This window comes from Guyanagaster necrorhizus, assembly GCF_019112545.1.
Source record: "Guyanagaster necrorhizus MCA 3950 unplaced genomic scaffold BT62scaffold_2, whole genome shotgun sequence".
Classification (NCBI taxonomy): Eukaryota; Fungi; Basidiomycota; class Agaricomycetes; order Agaricales; family Physalacriaceae; genus Guyanagaster; species Guyanagaster necrorhizus.
In genome coordinates this window covers 2,417,306-2,430,945 of record NW_025064881.1, presented here as the reverse complement: position 1 = coordinate 2,430,945, position 13,640 = coordinate 2,417,306, and the positions used below count along the sequence as shown (strand labels likewise).

The 13,640-nt window shown below is 49.5% G+C and overlaps 6 protein-coding genes across 6 annotated transcripts; 3 read left to right on the top strand and 3 right to left on the bottom strand.

Annotated features, from left to right (window-relative positions):
• Window positions 1-147: 147 nt before the first annotated feature.
• BT62DRAFT_977890 (uncharacterized protein) lies at window positions 148-2,469 on the bottom strand (the record flags this gene model as incomplete). The annotated part of the gene is made up of 3 exons (XM_043189308.1): window positions 148-530; window positions 570-2,178; window positions 2,242-2,469. 3 exons carry the CDS (start codon window positions 2,467-2,469, stop codon window positions 148-150), a joined length of 2,220 nt encoding a protein of 739 aa, XP_043045890.1.
• Window positions 2,470-3,017: 548 nt separating this feature from the next.
• On the bottom strand, window positions 3,018-4,779 carry BT62DRAFT_1071529 (uncharacterized protein). Its single transcript, XM_043178772.1, has 2 exons — window positions 4,618-4,779; window positions 3,018-4,565 (listed from the first exon to the last, which is right to left on the bottom strand). Exons 1-2 carry the CDS (start codon window positions 4,727-4,729, stop codon window positions 3,109-3,111), a joined length of 1,569 nt encoding a protein of 522 aa, XP_043045889.1. The 5' UTR covers window positions 4,730-4,779; the 3' UTR covers window positions 3,018-3,108.
• A 53-nt stretch (window positions 4,780-4,832) lies between these two features.
• Window positions 4,833-6,898, top strand: BT62DRAFT_301467 (uncharacterized protein). The gene is made up of 5 exons (XM_043180421.1): window positions 4,833-5,853; window positions 5,904-5,969; window positions 6,024-6,107; window positions 6,158-6,483; window positions 6,537-6,898. The coding sequence occupies exons 1-5, from the start codon at window positions 4,935-4,937 to the stop codon at window positions 6,591-6,593; spliced, it is 1,452 nt and encodes a 483-aa protein (XP_043045888.1). The 5' UTR covers window positions 4,833-4,934; the 3' UTR covers window positions 6,594-6,898.
• Window positions 6,899-6,987: 89 nt separating this feature from the next.
• Window positions 6,988-8,482, bottom strand: BT62DRAFT_926576 (oxidoreductase). The gene is made up of 5 exons (XM_043185067.1): window positions 8,175-8,482; window positions 7,914-8,122; window positions 7,731-7,862; window positions 7,663-7,681; window positions 6,988-7,611 (listed from the first exon to the last, which is right to left on the bottom strand). Exons 1-5 carry the CDS (start codon window positions 8,234-8,236, stop codon window positions 7,203-7,205), a joined length of 831 nt encoding a protein of 276 aa, XP_043045887.1. The 5' UTR covers window positions 8,237-8,482; the 3' UTR covers window positions 6,988-7,202.
• A 109-nt stretch (window positions 8,483-8,591) lies between these two features.
• On the top strand, window positions 8,592-11,699 carry BT62DRAFT_881285 (alpha-glucosidase; the record flags this gene model as incomplete). Its single annotated transcript, XM_043182664.1, has 6 exons — window positions 8,592-9,294; window positions 9,343-10,238; window positions 10,286-10,387; window positions 10,437-10,635; window positions 10,690-10,939; window positions 10,985-11,699. 6 exons carry the CDS (start codon window positions 8,592-8,594, stop codon window positions 11,697-11,699), a joined length of 2,865 nt encoding a protein of 954 aa, XP_043045886.1.
• Window positions 11,700-11,883: 184 nt separating this feature from the next.
• Window positions 11,884-13,606, top strand: BT62DRAFT_300869 (PLC-like phosphodiesterase). Its single transcript, XM_043180417.1, has 8 exons — window positions 11,884-12,282; window positions 12,344-12,367; window positions 12,426-12,514; window positions 12,566-12,608; window positions 12,659-12,691; window positions 12,747-12,968; window positions 13,026-13,285; window positions 13,334-13,606. The coding sequence occupies exons 1-8, from the start codon at window positions 12,099-12,101 to the stop codon at window positions 13,550-13,552; spliced, it is 1,074 nt and encodes a 357-aa protein (XP_043045885.1). The 5' UTR covers window positions 11,884-12,098; the 3' UTR covers window positions 13,553-13,606.
• The last annotated feature ends 34 nt before the right edge of the window (window positions 13,607-13,640 follow it).

Below are 13,640 nucleotides of genomic sequence, written 5' to 3'. Positions count from 1 at the left end.
TGTTCCTCAGCGATTTCACGATCCTTTGATAGTGGTTCAGATTTCTCTACGGATTCAGTGTTCTCTTCATTGTAAGTATCATATTCATAAATGTCCTAGTTGTGCATAATAACATACATGAGCATATAGACAGTCGTAGCAGCGAAATCATGAACGGACTTGAATCGTGTTCAATGGAATATCAGTTGACAGCGACGCAACGGTCTCCTCTTTTTTCCGTGCCTCCCTCCTCAGACGAGCTTTCTCAAGTGCCATACGGATGATCCTGGACGGGACCGTTAAAGGAAAGAATACTACCAGTTTCCATGCCATGGAAACAATGTCAGAGAGATGGATATTCGCCAAACTGGAACGTATGGAACTGGAATGAATGGACGGTGTTTTGTCAATAAGTGCGGATTCCTCGACGAGCGCTTCAACCGATTTGGAGAAAGTTGGCACGGTTGCATCCACTGCACTCTCTAAGGTGGACACGACGGCTTCCACCGATTGATCTACTGTCGTCGGCAACACCTGGATTGCAGAGTTGACTGTCTCCGGGATGGCGCCGATCGAGACGGAGCACATACGTGGCTCAGCGTCTACCATGCGGTTGATCAAAATGGGAGAAAACTGGACAGCAGTCTCTGTAACAGCTGGCCGGACCTGTATCTCGCGCTCCGTCGTTGCAACAGCGGCGTCAATACCTTTTTCGGAAAACTCGAGTTGAGGTACTTGACTTTCGACTTCGTCGATGGCTCGGGTAGCGAAGAGTCGCTCCGATAAACGAACATTCTGAAGATGAGGGAGGGCATCCGCAACTCTTTCCCAGCCTCGTGCATTTGCCTCGACGTATCCAGGCCGATTTTTCTCGTGGAACCACTTCAGCGTCTCCAGGTGTGGAGCAAGGTGGCTAAGGAGAATGGTGACATGAAGGGTGTCCCCCACCCACGAATGGCCTACATGAAGACGCAGAAGCGAAGCAGAAGATGTTTCACGTGAAGACAAAACTTCGTCCGTTCCTTTTTTGGCATTGACAACGGCTGAAAGTGTATGGAGTCTTGAACAGTTGGCCATCAAAGGTGCCAAATCTCCCAACATGATATTGGGTGGAGTAGCAATCGGGAAGCGGGCCAATGGGCACAGTTTGAGTTCTTCTACCATCGGACAGATCGTTGACAAATGCCGGATGTCGTATTTGGTGAATAGAATCGACTCTGGAAGATCAATATCCAGACGACGGAGGTTTGGGAGTGAAGTGAAGTGGCCGAGGGGTAGGCGTTTGGGAGGCTCTGCCCTTGCAGTCGACCGTACGAGCTCGCTATACCGCGACGATCTGCTGCCTGAAATGCGCAATGACTGCAAGGTTGTACCGAATCGCTCTGAAATGAGCGCCGACAAGTCCTGCCAGTCGGCAATATCTGGAGGATCCTCGATGACAAGATCGAGCTGCATGAGGGCGCTATGCAAGTGCCTCAAAAACACTGCGATATTTGAGGCCTCTCCAGTCAGTTGCAGCTGCCGGACCGTCACAAAAGATCCCTTGGATCGTAAATCCCCGGTCAACCGGAGCGCAGATTTTCTGTGGTCCGAAAAGTCAAGTTCCTCTCCCGAAAACACACCGCTGTCTGTGGTCATGACAGAGCTTGGTGTCGAATACCCCGAACGTGGCGATAGCTCGTCAAAAAACCCTTCCACTGCAACGACACCCCTTCCAGAAAGATCTAATTGCAGTACTTTAAGCTCCTCCAGGGAAGCAAGCCATCGCCCAACTCCTGGTGACAGCGCACCGGGAGCGACAAGAACTACTTTACAGAGACCCTTTTGCAGTAGCAAGAGCTCTGTGAATGCGTCGGGTAGAGGCGTTGGAGAGACGAACGAAAATTCCTTCAACTTGATGCGACTTGACATGTCAGCTAGGAAGTGGCTCAACTCGGAGAATGGTGTCCCAATCTCGAGAGAGAGGCTCTCGAGCTCCGGGTTGAGGAAGAGAGAACAACGTTCCAGGCCAGCTGGACTCTCCACCTTCCATGCGAGCTGCCGAAGGTTGGGGAAGATGAACGTTCGCGGGCGATATTGTTCGAAAATAGGAAAAATGGAAGAAGCGACGTTGTTTATCTCCTCGTTGTATGCAATGCGACGGACTCGCTCGCCGTACTTTAGAATATTTGACCAGTCTTCTTCCACCGGGTTCCTGGTCTGTTTGGGAGTGACCATACTCAATTAGCGTCTCTACCAATTCATGCCGAAAGTTTGACTCACCAAACCTAATCCTGGCTTTCTGGTCTTCTTCAGAAGAGACGGCGGGAAGAGTCCAAGAACCGGTATCAACGAGTCTAGTTCTCTCCATAGTATGCTCAACGCCGGCTCGCACATGGCCCTACATGTTCTCGCCAATCTTGACAGAGAGCGTCTCCCGCCTGGTGTATCGAGGATAGCCTCAAGGAGCTTTTTCGTTACTTCCGGGTCACGAAGAACGATGGGAGTCATTATCTGCTGGTAAACGGAGTACGAACGATACGAGGAGCTTCGACTGTGTTTCCCCTTCCCTTTTAACGAACCGTGAGTGCTGGAAATGCTGCGAATACTTTCACGAAGACTGGTACGGCGGCGAAGTGATCCGAGACTGTGAAGTACGTCGGATAGTACTGAACCAGAAGGCATATGGGGAGCGTCTCTGGGGTCAAGTACTTAAGACAAATCGTGCATGAAGTACACGCCCTGTGGGGCCTGTTTACTGGTGTTCCGCGCGCAGGAAGCCTACGTTGAGGATGACGAGTCGATCGAGGACTTGCTGCTGTGATTGATTTGTACGCGGCTTCGGGCTGGGATTGGACACGAGGATACAGGATGGACGTCGAAGTGAAAGTTACGAATATCTGTAAATCAATTCACTCTCAACGTAACGGTAGAAGAGCAGCACCGTGCGTAGTTAATTTGAGGATGGGAATTTCGGTTACAGAGGCAAGTAGCCGTTGCAACTCTGAGAATGGTTAAACCTGGGCAAACTCGTGTGCTAGGTGTGTTGCAAGGACTTGGGCTGTGATACTCCGCAACGTGTTGATTGGGCGTATCTATGAATACAACAATGCCTTCCGAATGATTGAATAAGAAACAGTACGCAGTACACTATAGTTCTCCGAGCTCCCATGCCACAGGCTCACCTTGCCAGTCGTCCTCACTTTCATCCGCCACCGCCAATTGTCGGCCGCCGTGCTCATCCTCCCCAACATCCCAAATCTCGCCACCCCTCGACGGATCGTAATGATCCGCTCTCCGTCCATATAACAGACCTTCGATAACCCGGAACTCCTGGTAGTCACGCATCTGTAATTCAGACGGCGAAAACGCCAAAACATGACGAAATCTGTCGGGAAGATCGACATCAAATCTGCCAGTGTCCTGTTCATCACCCACAATGTGCGGGTGCGAGGGGGCATCAAAAGTATCATCGGCGTCGACATCTGAGTTCTGCCCCAACATATCTTTACGAGGTGATCCATAAGTTCGATGCACTACCTTAACCTTTTCATCCGACTCTTCGTCGTCGTTGTCAGTATCTAAAGTAGTAGCGGTTAACTTGGCCTTCTTCCGTCCATTGTAACGGGCCACTTTCCCTTTTCCATTGAAGGAGCCGTGGCTCCGTTTCGAAGCATCGGGTAGCGGAGAAGGAGGAATCAGGGAAGAGGCACGGTTGTGGGATGAAGACTCGACTGCATCTGCATTAGATAATACACGTTTCCGAAGCTTGGGTGCAGCGATGTAGACAGGCGCTTGTGTAGTCTTCTTAGAAGCACCTTGAGGCTTTTGATGGACGTTGGAAGGAACTTCAGAATAGGGAAAGGGCCTCCCGTTGCCTTTGCTGTTATGAGGCACGGTATTTGTCTCGAGACTTTGCGGAACTTGCCAGTCCATCTCCTCATCGGTAGATGAAGAGAAGACATCCGAGGAAGAATGAGCTGTCTTGGAGCGAGGAAATAGTGATTTAGACTGTTTCGTGTCATCGAACAACAACTTGAATCCATTCGAACTTTTAACGGGGGAGTCATCAACAAATGATAAGTTTCCAACATGAGAATAATCTTCATCGTTATCACCGGATGGTGGATCTTTTCGTGAAAAGGTAAGGGTATGCCCAGAAGCTACCCGTCGACGCTTCTCTTTACTGGGGGAAGGGGAAACCGGTTCGCCGCGTAGGCGTTTTCGTGCTCTGGTGACAGCACTCGTTGGCTCCGGTACAGTGCTTGCGGCAGGGAATACCAACGGCTGGAAGGGAGCAACGGAAAGCGGGGACACCTCTCGGATAGGTGCCCGAGATTTTACTCTGGAAGGTGTAGCAAACGGATTCGACTGGAAATCTTTGATGACCGGAAGCACATCTTTCTGTTTTCCTTTATTCTTTTGTGGAGAAAAGGGATTAAAGGTAGACAAGGGTGCCGTTGTTTCGCCGGCACGGGCTTTAGGCAGCAAACGCGAAAATTCGTGTTTTTGTGCTTTCGACGGAGTGATGGATGTGCTGGAAGATGTAGCGCGACTCTTGGCGGCAGAAGCTTTGCCCAAGGCCTTGTATAGTTTGTATTTGGCCTCTGCACGAGTTGTTCATTTTCATTTCCCATCAAGAGAATCGCCGCGACGCACCAATATCCGGATGCTCCTTGATATCCTGCACCTGTGCTAACCGGCTATACTTTGTCTTGAAGTCTCGTTCCCATGCCTTGATCTCTGCCTTTACCGTTGCAAGGTCCGACATAGTGAAGGCAAGTATCTGGTCAAAAAATTGCCAAGGGCAGTGAACAATGCAGGACGCAACGGTCACGTTACCTATGTTTGAGTAAACAAGACCAAGCCGAACGCGGCGATTGGCTGAGTGGCGTTGCACAAGGTGCAGAATTGCTTCACCACCCTTGCGGATATCCTTGGCTTTTTCCCATCCTCTGCGTCTATTCAGAGCCGCCATGAATCGCCCTAGAGAAAGCCTTCTCAATCTGTTCGACCCTCTGTTCAGTTCTGTCTCTCAGCGGAATGGAGGCGATAGTTCTGTTGAATTGGATGATTACGACTCAGAGAAGGAGAATAACATGCCGTTGGGGGATGTGACGATGGTATCTTTTTTTAATGGGGCCTTGAAACCCGAAGCCTGCCTCCAGCCTGTCCCACTCAAGTGTCGTCTTATCGATGTTGGAGATGTCACTGTAGACAACACGTTGCTTATGAACGAGGTGCTGGAAGAGATTAGAGAGGACGAAGAGTCAGAAGACGAGGATAGTACGGTCATCCTGGGACAAGTTGGTAAAACACCGAAGGCCCCAAGTAGCGTAAATATCGTTGCGACTCCTCGTTTGAACCCTCGCACACCGTTCGCTGAACTTCGGATGGAACGAGAGATTACGCCCGTAGCTCACAAGCGTTTGCTGATGCGCCAGAAGCAGTATACCCACCCTGCAGCTGCCAGTGACTCTGTGACTCAACCACAGTCTTCCCTTTCCTCTCTAGTCGACGCAGTGACCTCGGCTGGCATTTCCTTCGCGGCTTCGAAACCGACGTTCCCTTCTCCAGACATTCCTGATTTCATCACATCTCCATTCCGTAATGTATTGGAGGCCTCTCCAACGAATATCCCACTTCCATCGTCGCCAATCGACATGAACGAACTTGATGTTCCTACCCCTCGTCCAAGACAACTGCCGCCGCCTATATGCGACCATGATCGCCAGTCCTTGGATCTACATGCCTCTTTCCAGCTTCAGTTCGACTTGGCTGAATCAAGTTTTGATTTGCTGACCGATAAAATATCATTCCTGGGTTCACGATCCCATGACTTTGACATTACTTCGGGAGATGAAGAAGAGACGACGGGCGTGATAACATGTTCAGGTAAAGTGATAGTCTTACAATCAGTTTGCAGCCTCTGAGTGTCTTTCCAGGTGGGGAAGATGTCGTCAATGTCGCTGCTAACATCCCTTTACCGTCGGAGGACAGCCCTCAGACCAGTAAGTAGATTTCCATTTGAGCTGTTTCTGTTTCCCTGACCGACATGGTAGAAGGATACCCTTACTCTGCGACGCATGTCCAGCCCCTTAATGACACCGACTCTCCGCTACTCGTCGTTACGGCAAAGACGTATACACGTAAGTTTAATATTTCTTCATGTGAGTTCTGCGTTTTGACAAGAAAATAGCTACCCACGCTGTTGTTCCTGAAAACTCGCCGCAGTGCGATGATGCCCACGTAATTTTTCCTTCGACCGGAGATCCACCGATGACGCCTGCTCCATCCAAGAATCTTCATCCTGTCGTACCACCTCCTATCCATGCGTTGCGCATTGTCAAGCGGACAAAGACGGTGGCGGCGGCAATAGCGCCTCCTCCAGATCGCCGCTTGTCCACACGACCTCCAGCTCACACTGAGAGGAAGTTATCGCCTCCAGTTCAATCAGACACACCTACCTCAGCGAAGGCCAGCGAATCTGAACGCCATGCTCCTGTTGCGGCACCTCCCAAATCGGTATCAAATAGTTCATCTTCTGGTCCTCGCCGTGTGTCTCTGATCGAGAATAGGGAAGTGCCACGAGGGGTTGGAGGACTTGGACACATGCCAAAGAGCAACAGACATAGACCCAAAAAAGTGTTGCTATCTGACGCAGTTGCCCAGTGGGGTAATATGCAGCCTGCAAAAACAGCTGATCTGAACGCTGTCCGGGATGCTCTCAAGGCAATTGGTACGGGGAAGCCCAAAGCACCGGCCAGGGATGTGAAAAGCATTGTTCGACCTGCGGTCAGTACTCACGTTGGGCAGAGGGAGAGTCGGCCAGCATCTACTATCCCACGCCCAGTATCCAGCACCTCTAGATTGCCTGCTCCTGTTTTCGGTACAAATAGAGCGGGCGCTGCAGCTGGAAGGGAAGCAAAGCCAAGCAGTGGGGTTCTCCGTCGAGTTGGTGCCGGGCTCTAACTAGGTCTCACCGTCCTATTCTTTGCCAGTATGCTACCCCTCATAAGTGTCGTCATCTCTGCAAGTCCTCGAACTCTTGTCGCATATCTACTCATAATACGCACTCATCCATCACTTGTAATCTATATACGCAAATGTACACACAAGGCATATTGGTTTCCAGCTTGAAGCATGGAGACTGCTTCGCTTTGTACAAGGCCGCTCGCTACGCTTGAAGAAATCGCATAGTTATATCAATAACTAAACTATCGAAATCAACAACGCGTTGACTATTATTCCTTCTTTGAATACAACCTCCATAACAGCCCAAGCACCCATGCCCTCGGCAGCCATTTGAACACCCAGAAGAGTAAAGCATTCCCTCCAACGGAGATGTAGGAGGGAGGAGGCTTTGCCAACGCCTTGTCTACAATGTGCTTGGCAAACTCCTCATTAGACATGGACGACTTGGTCTGGCTGGCATACATTCTCTCCATGATGTTGGGAAGAAATGTGGCATATAGAGTATTCTCTGGCAAGCTGAACCATTTCTCCTGATTTCTGGAAAAGTTGGACGTGACAGAACCAGGAGCCACGTGCATAACATTTATTCCAAGCGGACGACACTCCATTGAGAGCACTTCGCTTATGTTCTGGACTGCTGCTTTGGAAGATGAATATGCTCCATGCCAGGGTGTTGGACTACGTGTGGAAATCAACATGAATCTGATGGGTGGGAAGGAGACGACTTACATTTCTCCAACGATGGAACCTATGACTTCATTAAGAGCTGGAATATCTTTGGAGAGTGTGGAATCTACCTATATTCACGATAAGTCCACTGTGTCGCTTTGCCATGATGGGAATGACAGTCTTGCACATGCGTATGACGGAAAATGTGTTGGTATTATAAGTGCGCTTGATTATTTCCATGGACTGGTCAATCAGAGGGCCTAATTTCTCGAATGAGTGTGATAGCAGGACCTATAAGAAAAGGTACGTACCAATAGCTGGGGTTGCTGCATTGTTGACCACTATGTCGACTCTACCCTCCGTATCGGATATGTGCTGAATAACTCGCTGAACGTCTTCATCGCTCGTGACATCCAAGGCAAGGATTTCAATGCCATTGGGATCCTTGAATCCTTGCATGGTCTCCACATTTCGCGAGGTGGCATAGACCTTGCATCCCTGCTGAGCAAATCGCTCGCATCTTGAAAAGATTGATGGGTGCTACCACGAGTTGACTAAGGACGGACACGCACAATGCAAAACCTATGCCTCCAGTAGAGCACCCAGTTACGACAACTACGCAATTTTTGGGCATTTGTCCGCTAAAGCGTCAAAATGGTCGCGTGTTGGAGTAAAAGAGTCCGTTGATACCGCACGCATTCGGCCCACAAAGATGCCTGACGTAAAGAGCTTGGTCCTTCACCTCAGAACCGAGTATATCATCACTTGCACTTCGGGATAAGTACTAGCGTGAAGAAAATTCATTATAGAGTTACGATTTCACTATTTGGTGTGGGCTGCAAAGATGTTATTGCTCGAGCTTGTGCGCCAGGTGGGAGTTGGGCGGAGTAGCATGTACGTCAGAGCTTGGCAAGGCCATCTAGAGAGGGGGCTCGCCAAATATTGTACGACATTGACGTGGAACTCTGCTTTCATCGTTGAAGAGTGAAATGCGCGCTTCCGTGCTCTTTGGGGCTCTATTCTTCGCCATTCTAGCCCCCGACGCCCTCTCAGTAAAAACCAATGATTGGAAAACATGTTCCCAGTCTGGGTTCTGTCGACGAGGTCGCGCTCTTTCTGCTCGTGCAAAGGACGCCACATCGACCTGGAAATCTCCTTACTCTGTCGATCCGTCGTCGGTCTCTATATCGCCCGGCGAAGCAGTGGTTACTGCTGCAGTCAAATCATCATTATACCCTGAAATCAAGTTCGAACTGGAAGTGCGAGTACATGAAGATGGCGTTGTACGAGTACGGATGGATGAGAAAGATGGTCTACGAAAAAGATACGATGAGGCCGCATCGTGGGCATTAGCAGCGGAGCCCGTGGTCAGCAAAGTTGTTCAGTGGGCGGCGGGGAAGAAGGATGTACGCGCTGTATACGGTGATCTGTCTGTGGTCATTGCATACGAGCCCCTGCGCGTGACATTGCTACGGAAGGGGAGAGAACAGGTCATTTTGAACGGACAAGGTCTTTTGCACATGGAGCATTTCCGTAACAAGGAATCTCCTCCCGATGTGCAGGCAGATGAGGCCAGCGAGGAGTCTCAAGTCCCCATAAAAGCAGGGAATCCTCGTGCATGGTTTGAGGGTGAAGAAGAGGATACATTTTGGGACGAGAAGTTTAATTCTTGGACGGATTCCAAGCCGAAAGGTGTGCTCACAATTACTCAGAATTCGTGTTGGGTTGAGCTGTGTTTAGGTCCTGAATCCCTTTCTCTGGACATCACGTTTCCTAACCATGGGACTGTGTATGGTGTTCCCCAGCATGCTACTCGTCTGGCATTACCTAGTACCACAGGAGATGACGCGACTTTTAGCGATCCATATCGACTGTACAATGCCGACGTGTTTGAATACCTCGCTTCGTCCACCATGTCCCTATACGGCTCCATTCCTGTCATGCATGCACACTCTACGGACTCGACCGTTGCTATCTTTCACGCTGTTGCGTCCGAAACTTGGATTGACGTTCACCATCCCACCTCTCAGTCTTCGCACTCCCACTGGATATCCGAATCTGGTATTATGGACGTGTTTCTCCTTCCGGGACCTACCCCCAAAGATGTATTCGCTCAGTACGCTCGTCTTACTGGTTATACACCATTACCTGCGCATTGGAGTCTTGGATACCACCAATGCAGATGGAACTACGTGAGCACTGACGACGTTCGCATAGTGCAGAAGCGGTTCGACGAGGAGGATATGCCTGTTGACGTCTTCTGGCTCGATATCGAGTACGCAGAGGAACACAAGTACTTCATCTGGGACCAGAAGACTTTCCCAGACCCAATTGAAATGACGAATGACGTAGCCGCAGTGGCGAGGAAGATGGTCGTCATCATTGATCCTCATTTGAAACGTACCTCCAACTATCCAGTTTATCAAGAAGCGTCTGATTTGGGAATCCTTGTGAAGCCGAAGAGTGGTGAGGGTGAATACGAGGGTTGGTGTTGGTCAGGTAGCAGTTCCTGGATTGATATGTTCAACCCCGCATCTTGGGACTGGTGGAAATCTATTTTCAAGTTCCAAAGGGAGAATGGGTGGTCATGGACTAACAGCACAGATGCTGTCCATATCTGGAATGACATGAATGAGGTGGGCTGTGTATCCTCTATTCTAATTCTTTGCTGACCATCCTCTAGCCATCGGTCTTTAATGGACCGGAAATCACAATGCCGAAAGATAACATTCATTACGGGGGATGGGAGCATCGCGATATCCACAACATTAATGGAATGCTTTTCGTGTGTATCCCAATTCTATCGCCACAGCATAAATTCAGGCTATTCGTAGCATAATCTTACTTCTCAAGCTGTTGCGGAACGCACCACACCTCACAAGCGACCTTTCGTTTTGACGCGTTCATTCTATGCTGGCTCTCAACGCTTTGGTGCTACATGGACAGGTGACAATCTTGGTACTTGGGACCACATGACGGCCGGCGTACAAATGGTCCTTGCTAACGGCATAGCTGGGATGACCTTTGCCGGGTGTGAGTTATATTCTTCCTTTCTGTAGGATGGACTTTACTGACAAACTATAAAAGCCGACGTTGGCGGATTCTTCGGGAATCCAGATATGGAGATGCTCGTTCGGTGGTATCAAGTCGGCATATTTTCACCCTTCTTCCGAGCGCATGCGCATATTGACACGAAGAGACGAGAGCCATTCCTTCTTGATGAGCCTCACAAAGGAATGATAAAGGATATCCTACGTCTTCGTTACTCGATGTTGCCTGTTTGGTACACCGTGTTCTGGGAATCTTCAAGGACGGGCGTGCCAGTTCTAAGGCATGGGTCTTGATTATGTTTCTTTTCTTCGGTTATTCATCGCATATACAGACCGCACTATGTGATGTTCCCCAAGGACAAGGAAGGTTTCGAGATCGATGATCAGTTCTTCGTTGGCTCCTCCGGATTACTCGTCAAGCCTGTTACGAAAAAAGACATTACGGAAACGACGGTGTACCTTGCCGAAGACCAGGTGTATTACAACTACTTCACCGAAGCTCCTTCATACGGCTCCTCCAAAGGCAAACAGATAACCGTCCCCCTTGAGCTGTCTACTATTCCGCTATACATTCGTGGTGGTTCCATCATTCCCACGCGTGAGCGGCCTCGCCGATCCAGCCCGTTAATGGCCTACGATCCATTCACCCTACGCGTAGCTTTAGACAAAACGGGTTTCTCTGCTAAAGGAGACTTGTACCTCGACGACGGTGATGGGTTGGCCTACCAGGACGGCGATTACGTGTGGAGAGAGTTTATCGCTGAGAAGAACGGGAAGAAGGGGGTGAAGTTGGCTAATAAGAATCTGTCTGCTGAGCGAGAAGGAGAATACGAGGAGAGCATTAAAGATGTGAGGGTGGAGAAGGTTAGTATTCTTGGGCTAGCGAATGAGCCGAAGGAGGTGAGGGTTGTGGGGAGGGAGGAGCCACTGGCGTGGATGTACAAAACCGTTGCGGCTGACAAGGGTAAGAAGGCGGTAGGAGTGTTAGTCATCAAGGATCCGGCTGTGCTTATCACGAAGGATTGGGAGATCATTGTAGATGTTTGAGTAGACCTCCTACAGGATTGACAGTTGCAGATCTCCAAAAATGGTCAGGGCAGCGATCACTGCGACGTTGGTTGAACGGCCGAAAGGTGCGGGGCTTACGGGGGGGCTGTACTCTGCTCTACTACTACTTGTTTACAATCTTATTTTATTGAATGAGCAATGCATGCTGCGCTGGAGCAGAGTACATGTACACCGGATACACGTGCCGCAGTGCCGAGGGCCTGGTGTGTAATTTATTTAAATAAAGCTGTTGGCTTTGTTCTTTTGAACATCATCACCATCTCTCTCGCTGCTTACTTATTGCTATTCCCCTTTTCATTCTTTACTGACAGCTAATCTCACACATGCTCTTCTCTCCCAAGTTACTCGCGCAGGTCGCTTCTTTGTTCCTACTCTCCCATGCGTCCAATGCAGCCACCACTCACCGTCGCGCCACAACGTGCAACGGTTACAGTCAGGTACACTGTCTCTTTTCCTCCGTTCTTTCGAGGCTTCTCATCGCTTCTGCAGCTCTGCGATGTCAGCTATGGCAATGTATCATTCGTAGGAGCTCACGACTCTTACGCTGTTGGGACGAATAATCGTGAGTACTGCGAGCTGTGCATTCTCAGAGCCTGAGCTCCCCCCCCCTCCCCCCCCCGCAGTTGCCGCCAACCAGGACTATGATGGCAAGTACTACTCTCGCTATTCACGGTTGACTGCGGACTGAACGCAATATTCTCGCAGTCACACAGCAATTAAATGACGGGATCAGATTACTGCAAATGCAAGCTCATAACAACAGTGGAACGATACAGCTTTGCCACACTAGTTGTGTACGTCTAACGCGCGCCTCTTGTCAGATCTATCTGAATCTTGTTATCTAGTCATTATACAATGGAGGGACATTGGAGGATTACCTTGGAAAAGGTATGAGGCGTCTGCGTGCTAAATTTAGCTTATTACTCATCGGCTTGTAGTCAGATCCTGGATGGAAAATAACACAGCAGATGGTGCATAGCCTCATACCATTCTCCGCGTGCCACTAATCCAGATTTTGCATTCTAGTCGTGACACTACTAATTGTGAACTCGGATAATTTTGTCGCGACTGAATACGACACCGTTTTCAAAGCGGCAAGCCTGGATACACTCTCCTACTCTCCAACTTCCTCGAATTTGACAAGGGACTCGTGGCCGACTCTAAGCACGCTCATTGACGCTGGGACGCGGCTGATAACGTTCTTGGACAACGGTGCAGACTTTGCAAGTGTACCATACCTTATTGATGGTCAGCGGCCCATATCCCGTCGATGCCCGAACCATCATTGACATCCGAGCTTCGTAGAATTCACAAATATCTGGGAGACAGCGTACGACGTCACAGATACTACTTTCGACTGTGAAGTCAACAGAACCAACGGCGACACTTCCACAGAAATGTATCTGATCAACCATTTCCTTGATAGATATGTGCTGGGGGAGCCTGTTCCTTATGTCGCTAAAGCAAACGAGACCAATGCTGTCAATGGAACAGGCTCGCTTGGTGCCCAGGTTGCGACGTGCGAGGCTGAATATAGCCGAGCGCCGAACTTTTTGCTCGTCGATGTATGCCTGCTTTTCTTTCGCTTCTTCCGCCTTCTCATCCACCTGTAGTTCTATGAGTACGGGGGTGGTTCTGTATTCGAGGTCGCAGCAACCATCAATGGTGTCGAATATAGCCCAACTTCCGCTATCGCAACACCAAAATCCACAACTACATCATCTAGCAACGCAGGATCATCAACCGTCGTCCTTCTTCCTAGTCAGAAGCAACAGGTGGCTTTTGCAGCCGTGATATCAGGTATCATTTATGGGGTATCTATCGTGATATAAAATTAGGATCTTTGTATATCTAAAACCACATGGAGGGACATATCACAAACTTTTCGTCAAGTACCCAATTACAATACCATTGCATTTT

Excerpts from the sequence above, each read along its gene's own strand:
- BT62DRAFT_1071529 (XM_043178772.1), bottom strand. The coding sequence starts at position 4,729 with ATGTCGGACCTTGCAACGGTAAAGGCAGAGATCAAGGCATGGGAACGA. Across the intron at positions 4,566-4,617 it reads CAAGGAGCATCCGGATATTG|AGGCCAAATACAAACTATAC; the intron begins GTGCGTCGCGGC and ends CAACTCGTGCAG.
- BT62DRAFT_301467 (XM_043180421.1), top strand. The coding sequence starts at position 4,935 with ATGAATCGCCCTAGAGAAAGCCTTCTCAATCTGTTCGACCCTCTGTTC. Across the intron at positions 5,854-5,903 it reads GGGCGTGATAACATGTTCAG|GTGGGGAAGATGTCGTCAAT; the intron begins GTAAAGTGATAG and ends GTGTCTTTCCAG. Across the intron at positions 5,970-6,023 it reads GGAGGACAGCCCTCAGACCA|GATACCCTTACTCTGCGACG; the intron begins GTAAGTAGATTT and ends ACATGGTAGAAG.
- BT62DRAFT_926576 (XM_043185067.1), bottom strand. The coding sequence starts at position 8,236 with ATGCCCAAAAATTGCGTAGTTGTCGTAACTGGGTGCTCTACTGGAGGC. Across the intron at positions 8,123-8,174 it reads GGAGGCATAGGTTTTGCATT|ATGCGAGCGATTTGCTCAGC; the intron begins GTGCGTGTCCGT and ends AATCTTTTCAAG. Across the intron at positions 7,863-7,913 it reads TGCAGCAACCCCAGCTATTG|GCCCTCTGATTGACCAGTCC; the intron begins GTACGTACCTTT and ends TCGAGAAATTAG.
- BT62DRAFT_300869 (XM_043180417.1), top strand. The coding sequence starts at position 12,099 with ATGCGTCCAATGCAGCCACCACTCACCGTCGCGCCACAACGTGCAACG. Across the intron at positions 12,692-12,746 it reads GGAAAATAACACAGCAGATG|TCGTGACACTACTAATTGTG; the intron begins GTGCATAGCCTC and ends TTTGCATTCTAG. Across the intron at positions 13,286-13,333 it reads CGAACTTTTTGCTCGTCGAT|TTCTATGAGTACGGGGGTGG; the intron begins GTATGCCTGCTT and ends ATCCACCTGTAG.